At 48.6% G+C, this 14,841-nt stretch overlaps 1 protein-coding gene and 1 pseudogene across 1 annotated transcript in view; one reads left to right on the top strand and one right to left on the bottom strand.

The window, feature by feature from the left end:
* Window positions 1-11,811, bottom strand: part of LOC102490606 (beta-galactosidase-1-like protein 2) — a 55,202-nt gene extending 43,391 nt beyond the window's left edge. Inside the window, exon 1 of the mRNA XM_006149967.3 lies at window positions 11,692-11,811. Coding sequence (XP_006150029.1) covers window positions 11,692-11,777 — 86 coding nt within the window. The 5' untranslated portion in view covers window positions 11,778-11,811. The remainder of the gene's footprint in view (window positions 1-11,691) is intronic.
* On the top strand, window positions 294-1,495 carry LOC102490177 (spermine oxidase pseudogene; annotated as a pseudogene).
* Window positions 11,812-14,841: the final 3,030 nt, after the last annotated feature.

The raw sequence follows: 14,841 nt of genomic DNA, 5'->3' as shown, positions 1-14,841 counted from the left end.
GTTCGGCAGGTGGGAGTGCCCCGCCGGAAAGGCCCGCTACAGCCTCAGCCGTGCCCCGGACCGCCCGAGGCCATCGCTGCCCCAGACACCGCCCGGGCCTCGCCCTGCCTGGGGGCCAGCAAGTGGCATGGTGGTTAAGGTATTGCATTCCCTCATGGCCAAATGCGGTGGAAGGAAGCCAGGCTGCTGACGGAGAAGGGGAGGCAGAGGAGGCAGAGGCTGGAGCGCTACTCGCTGAATACTCTCTTCCTGGGCTCAGCAGGGAAAGGTTCCTAGGAGGCACGTGCAGACGTATGCAAAGTTGTGACTCCAGTGCTGACGGTGCTGATGACCCTTTCAGTCGTGGCCTATGGAGAAGGGGACAGCCTCGTGTGGTGGTGATTGGCGCTGGCGTGGCTGGTTTGGCTGCAGCCAAAGCGCTTTGGGAGCAGAGCTTCACAGACGTCACTTTGTGATATCCAGTGCTCAGGGCGTCCAACCACATCGGAAGCCATGTACAGTGTGTAAAACTCGGACATACCACCTTTGGGCTGGGAGCCACCTGGAGCCATGGCTCCCAGGGGAATCCCAACTATCATCTAGCAGAAGCCTGGAGAAACTTCAGCTGGAGGAGCACAGCCAGGCCACATCAGCTTCTATTCTAAGAATGGTGTGATCTGCTCCTTACCAACCATGCTGTAGGGTCCCCAAGGCTGTGGTTGAGGAGTTCAGCAACTTATACAACAAGGTCTATAACCTGACACAGGAATTCTTCTGGCATGGACCAGTCAGTGCTGAAAATCAGAACAGTGTGGGAGTGTTCAACTTATGTGGTGTGCAACCCTATAAGGGATGACCCTGATGACCCGGAGGCCAGCAAGCGCCTGAAGTTTGCCATGACCCAGTAGTACCTGAGGATGGAGAGCTGTGAGAGCGCACACAGCCTGGATCAGGTGTACCTGAATGCCTGCGGGAGTGGACTGAGATCTCCGGAGCCCACCACATCATCCTCTCTGGCTTCGTGTAGCTTGTAGAGCTGCCGGCCTAGGGAACACCAGCTCATGTCATCCGGCTGGGGAAGCCTGTCTGTTACATCCACTGGGACCAGGCCTCAGCCCACCCCCAGGGTCCCAAGACTGAGCCCCAGGAAGAGGTCTACCACAATCATGATACCAGGGAAGGCTGCCAGGGTGGAGAGGAGCCCCGGGGTGCAAGTGGGACAAGAATGGGCAGTGACCTGTGGTGGTGGAGTGTGAGGACTGCAAGGTGATCCCCGTGGACCACATGATCGTGACCTCCATCCGGTCGTGTGCTTGCACTGCCACTGACTCCTGTGCCTCCCCTCCTCTCCTACCTAGGTATTGTAAGTGCCTTCAATAATTTACATTTTAGGATAATACAGAGATGCAGAGTGAGCAAAGCTCACCTCCTCCCACTCACCTCTGAACACTTGGAATTAACTCCAAGAAGTTAGGAAGAAACGTATAATTCATCAGATGATCAGAAATCACTACAGAGGCACAAGAAATATGAGAAACCATGAAAATATCTCTCCTCCAAGGGAAAAGAACAACCCTTCATCAACCACAGACAGTCCAAGGGAGCTCATGGGAATGTCCAATAAAGAATTCAGAACGTTAATAGTGACAAAACTAAACAAGATGCAAGAGATGAGAGACAATGAACTCCAGAAAGTGCAAGAGAAAAGAGGCAAGGAGTTCCAGGAGATGAACAAGTTCTTCCACAATATGAAAGAAGAAATACACACCATAAAAAAGAATCAAACGGAACTGTTAGAGATGAAGGCTATAAAACAGGAAATCAAAACCTCCCTTCAAAGTGTTAAAAGCAGATTAGACCATGCAGAAGATTGAATCTCGGATGCTGAAGACAAAACCTCTGACCTAGAAAAAAAATCACCAAAAATACTGAGAAAATAACCCCAGAAATGAGCATAATATATGAGAAATACTAGATTCCTTAACACCCAAACATCAGTATCCCCCAGAAGGTGAAGAAACTAATAAGGGTGTTGATAATCTATTCCGTGAAAAGGAAAGAAAACCTTCCAAACCTAGAGAGGCATTCAAATATCCAGACCCATGACATACAATGGACCCCTAACAGAATCAACCCAAGAAGATCTTCTTCAAGGCACATCATAGCCAGATTGACCAAAACCACAGACAGAGATAAGATACTAAAATTGGCAAAAGATACATCAGGTTACTTACAAAGGTTATCCACTTAGGCTAACATTAGAAACAATGAGAGCGAGGAAAGAATGGGAAAATATATTCAAAGTGTTAAATGAAAAACGATTTCAACCAAGAATACTATACCTGGCAAGATTGTCCTTCATATGGGAAGAAAAGATAAAAACATTCTCAGATAAACAAAACCTGAAAGAATTTACCAACACCAGACCAACTCTTCAAGAAGTTCTGAAGGAATGCTATACTAAGAAAACTAAAGACAAACAGAAATAAGAGAACAAAAAGTAGTAAAGAAAATGACCAACTTAATGGTAGGGACAAGTCCAGAAATATCGATAATAACGTTGAATGTTAACTTCCAGAATTTAAACAGAAAGATTGGACCACAGTAATACTGGAAATTCAACAGAAGAGAGAGTAAGTACATGAGATTGAACTGGTAAAATAGAGTTTTATGACTTTTTTTTTTTTGAAGAGGTTTTTAGTATAGGGCATGTGCACTCACCAGACAGACAGAGAGAGAGAGAGATAGAGAGACAGAAAGCGAGAAATCACCCCCCAGCGGGGATGACCACGCTGCAATCCCTTCTCCTCTATTCTCCTCTCGAGATCTTGGGCACGCACGCACACGCGCCCGGCGTGAGTTTTAAGCCACTGGGTTTAGGACGCAAACCGCGGTTGACTACATGGGAGTCCAGCAACATAGCCATTACGCTAACTGCTGGTCCCAAATTTTATGACTTTTGACTAAAACATTACTGATTTTTTTTATGCTTTGTTTTCCAGATTTAAGGATTTTGCTTTCTTTTGAGATGTTGATAGGTTTTAACATTTGTTAAAATGTTTTTTTACTTGTTCATTTGTTTTGTTTTTTAAAATTGAAACATCAACTTTTCTCCCCTCCTGATCCCTCTGGAATTGGAAAATATTTGTGAGTATTCTGATTTTGTGGCAGAATGGTTATTTGCATAAGTCCAATAATACCTGTTGCCTTGCATCAGACATAGGAGATACTCGTTACTGCCAGGGCTTTCACTGTAATGTCATAGCTGCAGATGAACAGAAAGCTGCGGGACTAAGGTAGATCTCAAGAAAGCCCATAGAGGTTCTTCGAAAGATGGCCTCAGGACCAACAGTTAGTGTAATGGCTATGTCGCTGGACTCCCATGTAGTCGACCACGATTCAAGTTCTGGACCTGGTGGCTTAAACTCATGCCAGGCGCATGTGTGTGCGTGCGTGCCCAAGATCCCAAGAGGAGAAGAGATTGTGGCGTGACCATCCCCCCAGGGGGTGATTTCTTGCTTTCTGTCTCTCTGTCTCTCTCTGGTGAGCGCATGCACCCTATAGCAAAAACCTATCAAAAAAAAAAAATTAAAAAACGAAAAAGAAAGATGGTCTGGCACCATAAATAGTTCTGCCTGGCAGAGAGGATTAGAGAAGCTATATGAAAGAATTTATACATAAAATAACCTGGACTTTTCCAGCCCAGCATTGTAATCAGTAGCAATTGAAAAAGAGTAGCCACAACCCAAAGATTACCTTGAGGAAGACTTTGAAGGAAGAAAAAGAGGCTGACCTTTGCTAGCAGGTGGTAAACCACAGAAAACTTGGTAGGCAGGGCTGAGTTGGCAAGGTTCCTGTGTGAATTGTGTGCTGGGTATTTGTTTCTCAACAGTTTGAATCTTTGATATGTAAATATTTTTTCAAAAATATTTAAAACCAGGGGACCAGTAATGGCTACGTCGCTAGACTCCCACGTAGTCAACCACAGTTCGCATCCTGGACCCGGTGGCTTAAAACTCACGCCGGGCGTGTGTGCGTGCGTGCCCAAGATCCCGAGAGGAGAATGGAGGAGAAGGGATTGCGGCGTGGCCATCTCCCCTGGGGGGTGATTTCTCACTTTCTGTCTCTCTGTCTCTGTCCAGCGAGCGCACACGGCCTATAGCAAAAATCTCTTTAAAAAATATTTAAAACCATATTGTCTCTGTTATTATAGAGTCACAAACAAAATTATAACAAGCATTTTGAAAATTATCTTTAAAATTCAGTTTTTTGAAATTTTGGAAGTTGTTTATTAACTATAAGAACTATGGAGTATGAGCAAAAAGATTTTAATATGTAAAGTAAATGTTTGTGGGGAAATATAAAAATAAATAAATACAGAAAAGAAAAAGAAAAAAAGAAAAATCACAATAAATAAATAAACGTTAAAATAAATAAATATATATATGTATGTATGTTTGTGTGTGTATATATGTGTGTGTGTGTATAAATAAAGCCAAGGGGCACCTGCCGTCTTTTGAGCTGGGGTTTATGTGCACCTTTGCTCTGGAATTTCTGTTGTCTTTGTACATCCTGGCTTCGTTTTAAAGAAAGTGACTTTCAGTCCTAGAATACATGAGCTAGCAAGCCTTGGTCACTGTCCTAAACTCCATCTGCAGGCTGCTCAAGCCACCTCTGCCCCTCCACTTAGAATAGGGGGGTGCATGCTCAGTCTCAGGTGAGGCTCTGGAGGATGGCACCTGTCTCAGGCTCACACACTACAGCAAGCTCCCCATACTCCAGCCCTCCCAGTTTCCCTGTGGCAAGAGAAAAGGGCACATGTGCTGTTCCAGCTGTGGGCTGTGCAAGCTACAAACACACAAGGAGATCGCAACAGAGACGTTAGGCAGAGGATGCAAGCGTCCCAAGTTCCACCACACACGACGGGGCGAGTGCTCATCAGGCCGTGCCTGGTGAGGGTGTGGGCAGAGACACCTTTGTGTTCCCTATTTCTGACCAAGGAGGTGCATTGTGAGGGCAAAGGGCTCAGGGTGGGCTGCAGTAGGCCAGCAGTCCCAGGGCATGGTCCAAATGCTTGCTGATGTCTGAGAATGGACAGAGTCTGGCGAGTAGGGGACAGGTTACAACCTCTCCACTTGGAATGGGCCCACAAATTACTTCTCAAGCTTCAAAGATGGGCTTGCAGAGCAGCCAGGTGGAGGAGAGCCAGATCCAAGCCCCTCCTTGAACAATCTCCTTGAATGAGGTGTGTCTTGAAATGACTCTTGACACACCAAAGAGCATCCCTGCATCACCTCTGGATCCTGTAGATCCTGCAAACATGAGTCAGTACCTGGGCCCTGGTTGGGCTGGGAGGCCTTGCTAGGAGACATGGTCACTAGGGGCCAAGACCCACACAGAGATGACATTATGGACATCTGGGGTCCAACGACCTCTGGCAGAGACCAGGCAATACTCACACTGTCTGAGGCTGGCCCAGGGTGTGGATGAGCTGGGTACCTGAGATGGGAATCCAGTAAAATATGCATCCTTGCCAGTCCCAGGGGTTAGCTATTTCGGGCCTGTGCAGAGCATGTACTTATCTGAGAAGACAATTTACAAATTCAATTTCTGGGTGTATTCTGATCCTACTGCTCCTCTCCCACCCCCAGCAGACGATCAGCTGCACCCGGGTCCTGGGCACCACGTGAAAAAGCTGACCAAGAAAGCATTCATCTCTTTACTCGTCCAAGGGGCTAAGCCTGAGGTCACTGTTTAGGTAGGTGAGGGAGCCTCCCTGAAAGATACCACCGCTCATAGAAATACCCCCACTGAGGTCTAAAGTGCAGCTTCCTACTCATCGTGCTCAGGATTCCGGTTGGTGGTAAGATCCTGAGACGTCCAGGTTCCTCAGACACTCTACTCCAGACTGTCTATTAAGGATATCTGGTCCCGCCACTCTTCAGCCCTGTTCTCCCCACCCTCTGCAAGTCCGTTCAAGGGGCTAAGGAACCTGAACCTGCTCACTCTTTGGCCCAAGCTGGTGCCCCTAAAACCTGTGCTTTCAAACGTTGCCTCTGGACTGTTGCTTAGGTTGCAGGAGCTTCAGCCCCAAGGAAATGGAACCCGGGCTCCATGCCAGGCCCAGCTTCCAGGATGAGCTCCCTGACCTGGGCCCAGTGCTTTGAGTTCCTCTTTGCTGAGAGGGGCCTTAAATACTCCTGAAAGGCCTAGGCTTTCCATTCCAAAAGCAGAGCCATAAAGGCCCCAGCAATAAGGTCTTGGCAGAACTACAATCCCAGCCCTTCGCTTCTTCTCTCTGAAAGGTTCCTATGCCACTCAGAACAGGCCTGGCACCCAGGCTCCAGCGAGTCAGGCCGAGCAGCTGCCTACCCACCCCAGGAACAAGATGTAGTCCAGAGGGGAATATGTTCTAAAGAGTGTAGGAAGTATGTACATGAAGTAGATGTACTAGACCAAAACCTTGAGATCCAATAGTGAAATGAAAAAAACAAACCCTCATTAGTAATGAGCCACACGGACACAACAGAATGTGTCTGATCTTATGTGACACCATGCTTTCCCTTTGGGAAAATTTTCCACTGACGGTTTCATAAATAGAAAAAGTATTATCTCAACCTGGAGAGAAGTAAAACTCTGGTAGGTAACTCCAAAGAAGCCTACTCTTGATAACAAGCTCTGATCTGGGAGACACGCGTAGAGTCCAATGAAATGCTCTTGTGAAATAAGGAACAACTGTGTTAAATGTTTTTAAAAATCAGTCGCATGGGACTTATCTCCAAAGGCATGTTAGAGTAGGTAGTTCTCATAAGACACAAACAATCGATATTGCCTCCCCACACACACAAATTAAACAGAATTTCCTCTCTCAGACAACAGAGCTGAGCTCAAACTCTTCTCCTCACTGATCTAACAAAAGTAGTATGTGCTATTTCAGAAATATCTATCAAGAGTTAAAATGAACCTCTGTTACGGTCAGCAATTCTACTTACGGAAGCACATCCAACAACAGATACTCTGCACAAGGTGACAATGGCCGAAGGATCGCAAACAGTCAATGCCCCGGATAGAGGACTACTTAAATAAATTATGTGTCTAGTGGACAAACTGGAGAATATGTGTAGACAGCTATCTTCTTGTAAATGCACAGAACATTATGAAACAAATCATTATCAATAATTGCCGGGGGGGGGTGGGCAGGTAGTTGGGGCCAGAACGAGAATTCTTTCTCACTATATTCTCCTTTATAGTCTTTGAATATTTCACTATGTTTGTGTATTAGATACTCACAAAATAAAATTTTAAAGAAAAACACAATTCGCTTTTGAAAGAAACCATGCCCATGTTTTGCTGACGTCCAGGTTCAGAAGCAGTAAACATTACCTAGAGTCTCCAACAGGCAGACAACAGGCAAGAAATATTTGCTTCATTAGTATGAGCCTCTAAAAATAACCCTGCCCTGCAATCCCAGGAGAAGTCCCACACAAAGGGAACTCTTTTTCTTTTTTTTTTTGGAGAGGTTTTTGCTATAGGGCCCATGCACTTGCCAGACAGACAGACACAGAGAGAAAGAAAGCAAGAAATCACTCCCCGGGGGGATGGCCATGCCGCAATCCCTTCTCCTCCATTCTCCTCTCAGGATCCTGGGCACGCATGCACACACGCCCGGTGTGAGTTTAAGCTACCGGGTCCGGGACTCAAACCACAGTGGACTACATGGGAGTCCAGGGACATAGCCATTATGCCAACTGCTGGTCCCAGAGAACTCTTTTTCAATATGGTCTTTAATATTCAGCCATGGAGTTAAGCCAAGTTATAACTGAGGAGAGAGGCAACAAGAAATACCTCCGCAGCATCCGCCAATGACAGGGAGGGGGAGCATCTCCTGAATTCTTCAGCAGAAGAGCATTGCAGGCGACATGATGGAACTCTAAGTCATCTCACCAAAAACAAAGTGCCTTTTTCTCACCTGCTACTTCCTTGACCTAAGATACAAGGAACTCTCTGGTCACCTGCTGCCAAGGTCACATGGCACTTTGCCCTAATCTAGGCATCCCAGGCCTTTAGATCCCAAATACACCAAGAATGCCAATATTCCGGCACCAAACCTGCTGAAAGAGACGCTGCCCAGTGTCGAGACGGTCATTGCTGGAAGATGAAAGCAACTGCAGTCCAGAAAAGATGACTCAGGCTCACGCCGAGGAGAGGCCTGGAAGAGGTGCAGCTCATAAAATCAGCCACCTCACAGGAACTCAGAAGAGACACATGATTGGGGCAATACCCTTAGAAGACGCCCAACCAAGACTTGGTGTGAGGAAGTGACCTGCATTGCCAAGTCCTCCACCTGTACTAAGGGAAGGAGTTTATAGGGCCTCCTCCTTTTCTTTCTAAGACGAGGAGTTTGGGGTGTGGAAGCCAGAGGAGGACAGACAGGAGTCCTGAGTGACACAGAGCTGGAGTAGGAATGGACCTGTCAGGAGCATGAGGCTGGCTGCCCCGGAGAGGCCTTCCTCCTTCCCAGCGCTGCCAACCAGAATTTCGGGTGTAAGAGATGCGGACTTGGTCGGGTGATTGCTCAGTGATGCATTTACACTAAGGAGAAGGTCCTGAGAGGGAGCCATGCCTTGATAATATCAGACAGGCATTACTGTGTTCATGCGGTGGGAGGAGGGACCGTCCTGAAGGCAGCCAGCTCACCGGTGCGCTCACAGCAATACACGCTTCATGGATTTCAGAATGTGCCGAGTGAATGAAGCCAGATGAAGAATTATATACGCTTCAGGATTATATTTCCATAAACCCCTAGAAAATGCAAATTAATATGGTGGCAGAAAGCAGCAAATCAGAGGTTGCTTGGGGCTGGGGAGCAGAGAGGAGGAGGGAGAGCTGATGGTATGCTCACTGTCCTCATTGTGGAGGTGTTCCATGAGGGGTATACGTGTCCTGGAGTATCAAACCACACGTGAACTATGCAGTCTGTTGCATGACAATGATACCTCAATAAAGGGGATTTTTAAGAAGGACCATTGTTCAGGGCCAGCAGGTGGTATGGTGGTTAAGGGTGCTGGATTCCCACATGACCGACTGTGGTTCAAGTCCCAGACCTGGTGCTTGCTTTCTCTCTCTCTCTCCCTCTCTGGTCAAATCAAAATAAAATTAAAAGAAAAAAATGGTGCTTTAAAAAAAGAAGAAGAAAAAGAAGGACCATTGTTCAAGCTAAAAAAAAAAGCAAATAAAAAGCAGAGGTGGAATTCTTTCCACAAAAGTCAACCTGGTCCTCCTATCTCTTAGATGGGATGAAATTCAACAGCTGTGATTAACCATGCACCAATCCAAGGAAAAGTTCATGGAAAGAGATGAAAACTTCAGCCAAACACCACCCCCTCCATTCCCCCCATTTCCGCCGCACACCAACTGCCTTCCACACACTTGCCCTCTGGGGTTCAGGATAGTGTGGGCCTGAAGGCTTGACTCCACGAAGCCGTGAGTGGAGCAGCCAGTTCTCATGTGACCTACATTCTACCGGCCACCTCATCATTCCCCCCTACCCCCCGGAAGCTGGGGGAGGCCCCACCACCCACTCAGTAAATGACCCAGTCACAGCTGGAGCAAGGCCTGAAGAGGGACAGATGGAGGACATTTTCCTCCAGAGAAGTGGAACATCACTGGTGTCCAGCCTAAGCTGGCCAGAAGGCATTGGGCAGGAAGTGCCCGTGAGGGTGACACCATCAAAAGGACAGCAAAAAGATGTCTATTTTTTGTTTGGTTGGTTGGTTTTATTTGCTAGCAGGAAAGTGAGCTTACCAGAGTGAAAGACAGACAGAGAGGAAGAGGGAGAAAGCAACCCCATGGGGCATGGTTACACCACGATGCCTTCTCCTCCATCCCTCCCTCCTGTCTGGGTTCCAGACACACATACGCACCCAGTGTGTTTCTACAGCCAAGGGCGTGGGACTCAAACTGCATGGTCAGCCATGTGGGACCTGCTTGCCTTACTCAACAGGCCACGGAGCTGGACAAAGACATATATTCTAAAGGATCCTGAGAGACGGCCCTGAACGGGGTTCAGCGCTTCTCTGGCCTCCACTGTCTGCTGAGAAAGGAAAGGAAACAGGAAGAACAGTAGCTCTCCTGAGATCTCAAACTAGTTCCACGGGCTTGAGTCAGAGCTGGTTACTGTCTGTTGCCGTGCCCGGGTCACTCCACAAGCCCCCATGGATTCTTACATTGGCCACTGCACCCAAGTGGGGACACAAGCACCTGCATGCAAGAAGCTCGGGGTCTTCAGAGCCCACTCAGCTGCCCCCACAGCTCAGCTCATCCTGCCACCAAGAAACACCTATCCTGCCCCGCCCTTTCCTGGGGACGAGGAGGGTGTACCCCCTGGCCCTTCAGTGCTGCTCCTCATAGTGACCTGCCTGGTTCCCCTGCAGGGACTGCTCTCAGGGAGCAACAACTGACAAACAACAGGTGTCTGCAAGGAGCTCAGGGGCCTCAGGGCCCTTCTGTACACAGCAGGCTCCCCTGCCCCTGCTGGACCAACCCCCCTGGGGGTTGCATCAGCCTTGCACTGCGCTCCCTCCCAGAGCCAGAATCAATCTTCCAATAGGACTAGGTTGGAGACCACAGGCAAGGTGGGATAGAGACCACAGGCACAGTGGGAAAAGTCTCGGAAAATGAGCTGCCTCCTAAGTTAGGGGCTGCAAAGTGAGAAGAGAAGCACTTCTCTCAGACAATGTTATCACACCCACTGGATCCCAGAAACTAAGAAGGCATGAGAGTCTTGGAAAGGGATAAATAGTAGAGTTTCTACATGTGCTCTTGTGACAGCAAAAACGTTCACATTTTTATCTCCATCAGAAACTTCCCTGTCCTCCAAGGAAGTTCAGAGGAACTAGGGAGGGGACAAAGGAGGATCCAGAGCCAGGATGGGGTGGGTGCCTGCCCCCAGCTGCAGAGACCCAGCCCCAGAGCGCCCAGGTCATGCCAGCCAGCACAGATGGACAGCTTCCAGGCCTCTGGGGGTTTTGAATATGGAAAGTGCCAGCATCCACCTGGAAGGCATGGCCAGGACTGCAGGAGCCTATAACTACTATAAATAGACACAGTTAGGACTAAGTCTGGGTTAGGGCACCCGGAAAACTTAAGCTCCAGCGAAGTCCTTCCACCCCTGGCCCCAACCATCTGCCATAAACAGCATGTTGTAAACGCAGGAGAGAGGTGTGAGCTGGCGCTGGTGCTGGTGGGAAAGCGGACAGAGCCACGCACCAGTCCTAGGCGGGCAGAGAACAGGGCCAGGGTCCTGGAGGCCCAGGTGACAGCGTTCCCACCACCACGCTGGCCGCTGGAGCGCGGGCCTCTGCGCAGTCCTGGAGTCTTCCAGCAGGCTGGGAGGAGCTGCGGGTCTGGGAGAAGAGCAAGAGGGGGTTCCCCGCGGAGACCCGCGAGCGAGCAGTGAGGGGGCGTCTAGAGGGACAGAGGGACTTCCCAGAGGGCCAAGCCCTGCATCGCAGGCTGGAATACGAGAGGGAACTCAAAGCACAAGCTCTGAGGAGGCGCGCGGGGACTCCGGGGTTAGGGAAGCTCCACCAGTGAGGAGGCTGGGGCTGTTCCCGAGAGAACTCGCGGCTTGGGGGGTCACAGGAGAGGAGACCCGCGGTGTAGCGCGGGGGTCCTCAGAGTCCAGCAGGAGCCGGACGGGGCACCCCTCACCTGCGGAGCACCAAGAAGCTCAAGAGCACCAGCAGCAGGAGCCCGAGTGTGCGGCCGGGCCTCCGCCGGAGGCTCCACGTGGTCATCGCGCGTTCGCTGAGCTCAGGGACTAGAGCCCGACTTCAGCCGCTCAGGTCCGCGCGGGAGCCTGGGCGCTGGGGGCGGGGCCGCGCGCTGGTCGCCTGGGCAACCGAGCCACGGACGGCCCTCCCGCCGAGGCGGGGCTGGGCGGGGCGGGACTTTCTGCTCCAGGGAGATTCCAGATTTCCCAAGTCCGTCTCCTAGAAGTTGCAGAGGCTCTAAGATTGGAACCTTTCTGCACTGTGGTGCAGACAGGTGCAGACCTCGGGCGCGCGTAGTCCAGTCCTTGCACACTCGCTCAACATTGGGATAAAATCAAAATACACCTCTTCAGCAGAAAGTATCAGAGCCTACAAAGGAAAACGAAGTGTGTGTGTGTGTGTGTGTGTGTGTGTGTGCGCGCGCGCGCACGCGCGCGCGCTAAAGGGTGGTTCCCTGGTGGGGAGAGACCGAGAGAAAGTGAGAAAGCACCCCGGGGGATGACTACTGGCAATCCTTTCTCCATTCTCTTCTCTAGATGTTGGACACACACGACATGCAACCCACTTGTGGCATTCAGCGTCTTAACTACTTTACCACCTGGCTGATCCAAAATACCAAAATCTTTGAAAACAATTCAAATGGTGAAGTAAGAACCCATCATATAAAAACTCAAGACACTATACGGTAGAATTTCCTTGAGACATATTTTATGGCTTACTGTGATTAGTGTTTGAAGGAAGGGGTGGGAACCAAAAGTATTTTCTCTTTAGTTTCAAAACTTTTTCTTCTAGACCTGATTCCTGGTCCTTTCAGGAAGGATGGACACTTCGCAATCCTTTCTCCTCTATTCTTGAGATTTTAGGCACACATGCCAGAGATTCAAACTACGATGCTGGCCATGTGGGATTCAGAGCCTTAACTTCCATGCCACCTGCTGGCCTGGCCTTTTAGTTTTCTATTTTTCAAAATATCCAGCTTAGGGTCAGTCATAGTCTAATGGTTAAAGGGGCTGAATCCCACATGGCTGACTTCAGTTCTAGTCCTGGCTCAGTGGCTTGATAAACACACCAGGCAAGTGTGTGTGCACGCCTCGAATCCCACAGGATGGAGGAGAGATTGAGGCACGACTGTGCCATGACTGAGGTTGTGGCGTGACCATGATTAAACGCTGGGGTGCTCTATCCCTCTTCCTCTCTCTCTCTCTCTCTTTAGCAAGCAAACGTGCTCTCTGGCAATTAAAAAAAAAAAAAGAAAAAGTCCAGGTTAGACCCTCTCATTTTGGAAAGAATGCATCTAATTCTTATTCTGACATGGAATTTTGTCTCAAAGGGCATTATGTAATATTTGGGTGAAAATTATGCTTTCTAGCAATCACAAACCCAATTCCTCCCATGAACAAAATTTCAGATTTTACTGAAAGACACTGTAGAGAGGAAAGCTGTTTTGTTTGTTTTGGTTTTTAAGAGCATTGGGGTTTCTAAAATACCTCTGGCTACCCGTTTTAACTATATCTCCCACACATGTACATAGTTTAGAACTTGTAAAGCTGACAGAAACAAAGACACTCAAAGAGTTTGGTGTGAAGGGTCCTTTTACTAACATGAAGCAATATTTAGTCAATTAGCCAAAGTTAAGCCAAAACAAACAAAAGAAAAGAAAGCAGCCAGGATTCAAGAGCACATGTGTGGGATTTGGGAGTGCAGCTCTGAGAGCAGGCCAGAGGCATGCCTGGGGCCATCAAGAGAGTACAAGAGCTCTCCCAAACACTCTCTTTGGAATCAGTGTCTCCGTTATTTTTAAATTATTATTATTTTTAATAAATAATTATTTTATTGAATTTATTTGTTTATTTATTTATTTATTTTAATTTGACCAGACAGGGACAGAGTGAGAAAGTGAGAAGGCAAGCCGCCAGGTCTGATACTCAAACCGCAGTCCGCCATATGGGGGTCAGCGCCCTTAGCCATCATGCCACCTACCGGCCCCAATTTTTTTTTTTTTTAAGTTTGCTATAGAGCACTTGTGCTCACCAGAGAGACACACAGAGAGAGAGGGAAAGTGAGAAGTCCAGGACTCGAACTGTGGTTGCCAATGTGGGAGCCCAGCGCCTTAACCACCACACCCCCCGCTGGCCTGTTTCCATTGTTTAAGGCATATGATGGCTTAACAGTTAAGACAATGATGAAAACATTGTGGATTGATTGGGATAAAAGCTAGTCCATAAGACAAATGCAGAAAATGTTCGAAGTTAGCTCCCTTTTTCCTGTGGCGCAGTATCCCAAAGACACGGGCCACTCACTCCTGGTCCCAGAGCACACAGCTCCTCCCAGGAGAACTGGTATGCTCCACAAATGGATGGGAACAAGAGCACACTGAGATGCACACAAGAGATTAAAGCTGCAATTGCTCAGAACCAGTAGAGTGGAGTCGCACAAGAAAAACCATCCCATCAAACTAACCAGATTTGCTGTTGCACTTTTTATTTTGGATAGGTACCTGTTTAGAGTGATTCATTGGTTCACACACATCCCTGCTTTTTGAAGGCGTCGTGCCAATGCTCTAAATATATGACATCCGAATTTTAGGGAAACCTTTGACAAAATCTCTCTTAAAGTCATGAGGGTGAGATGCAAAATGTGACTTCTATGACAGTAGTTATTTGGGTCTCTGAAGGAAGATATGGCAGCCCCTCCTATCTATTAGGCATCTGCCTCCGGCCAGCCCTCCCCCCATCTATCCTCATCAACTCTTCTGCTTGGGAGGAGCAAAGTCCTTCCAGGGGTCTTGAACAAAGAAATGGAGAAATGGGGGAGCATATGGGAATAAATAAGGGCAATTTCGGGAACCAGCAGTTAGCGTAATGGCTATGTCGCGGGACTCCCACGTAGTCGACTGCAGTTCACGTCCCAGACCCGGTGGCTTAAAACTCACGCCAGGCACGTGTGCGTGCGTGCCCAAGATCCCGAGAGGAGAATGGAGGAGAAGGGACTGCGGCATGGCCATCCCCCCCTGGGGGGGGGGGATTTCTCATTTTCTGTCTCTAATGTCTCTCTCTGACTGTCTGGGGAGCGCACGCGCCCTATAGCA

The sequence above is a fragment of the Tupaia chinensis genome, unplaced genomic scaffold (assembly GCF_000334495.1).
Source record: "Tupaia chinensis unplaced genomic scaffold, TupChi_1.0 Scaffold000274_1, whole genome shotgun sequence".
Classification (NCBI taxonomy): Eukaryota; Metazoa; Chordata; class Mammalia; order Scandentia; family Tupaiidae; genus Tupaia; species Tupaia belangeri.
This window is presented reverse-complemented; position numbering and strand designations above follow the sequence as displayed.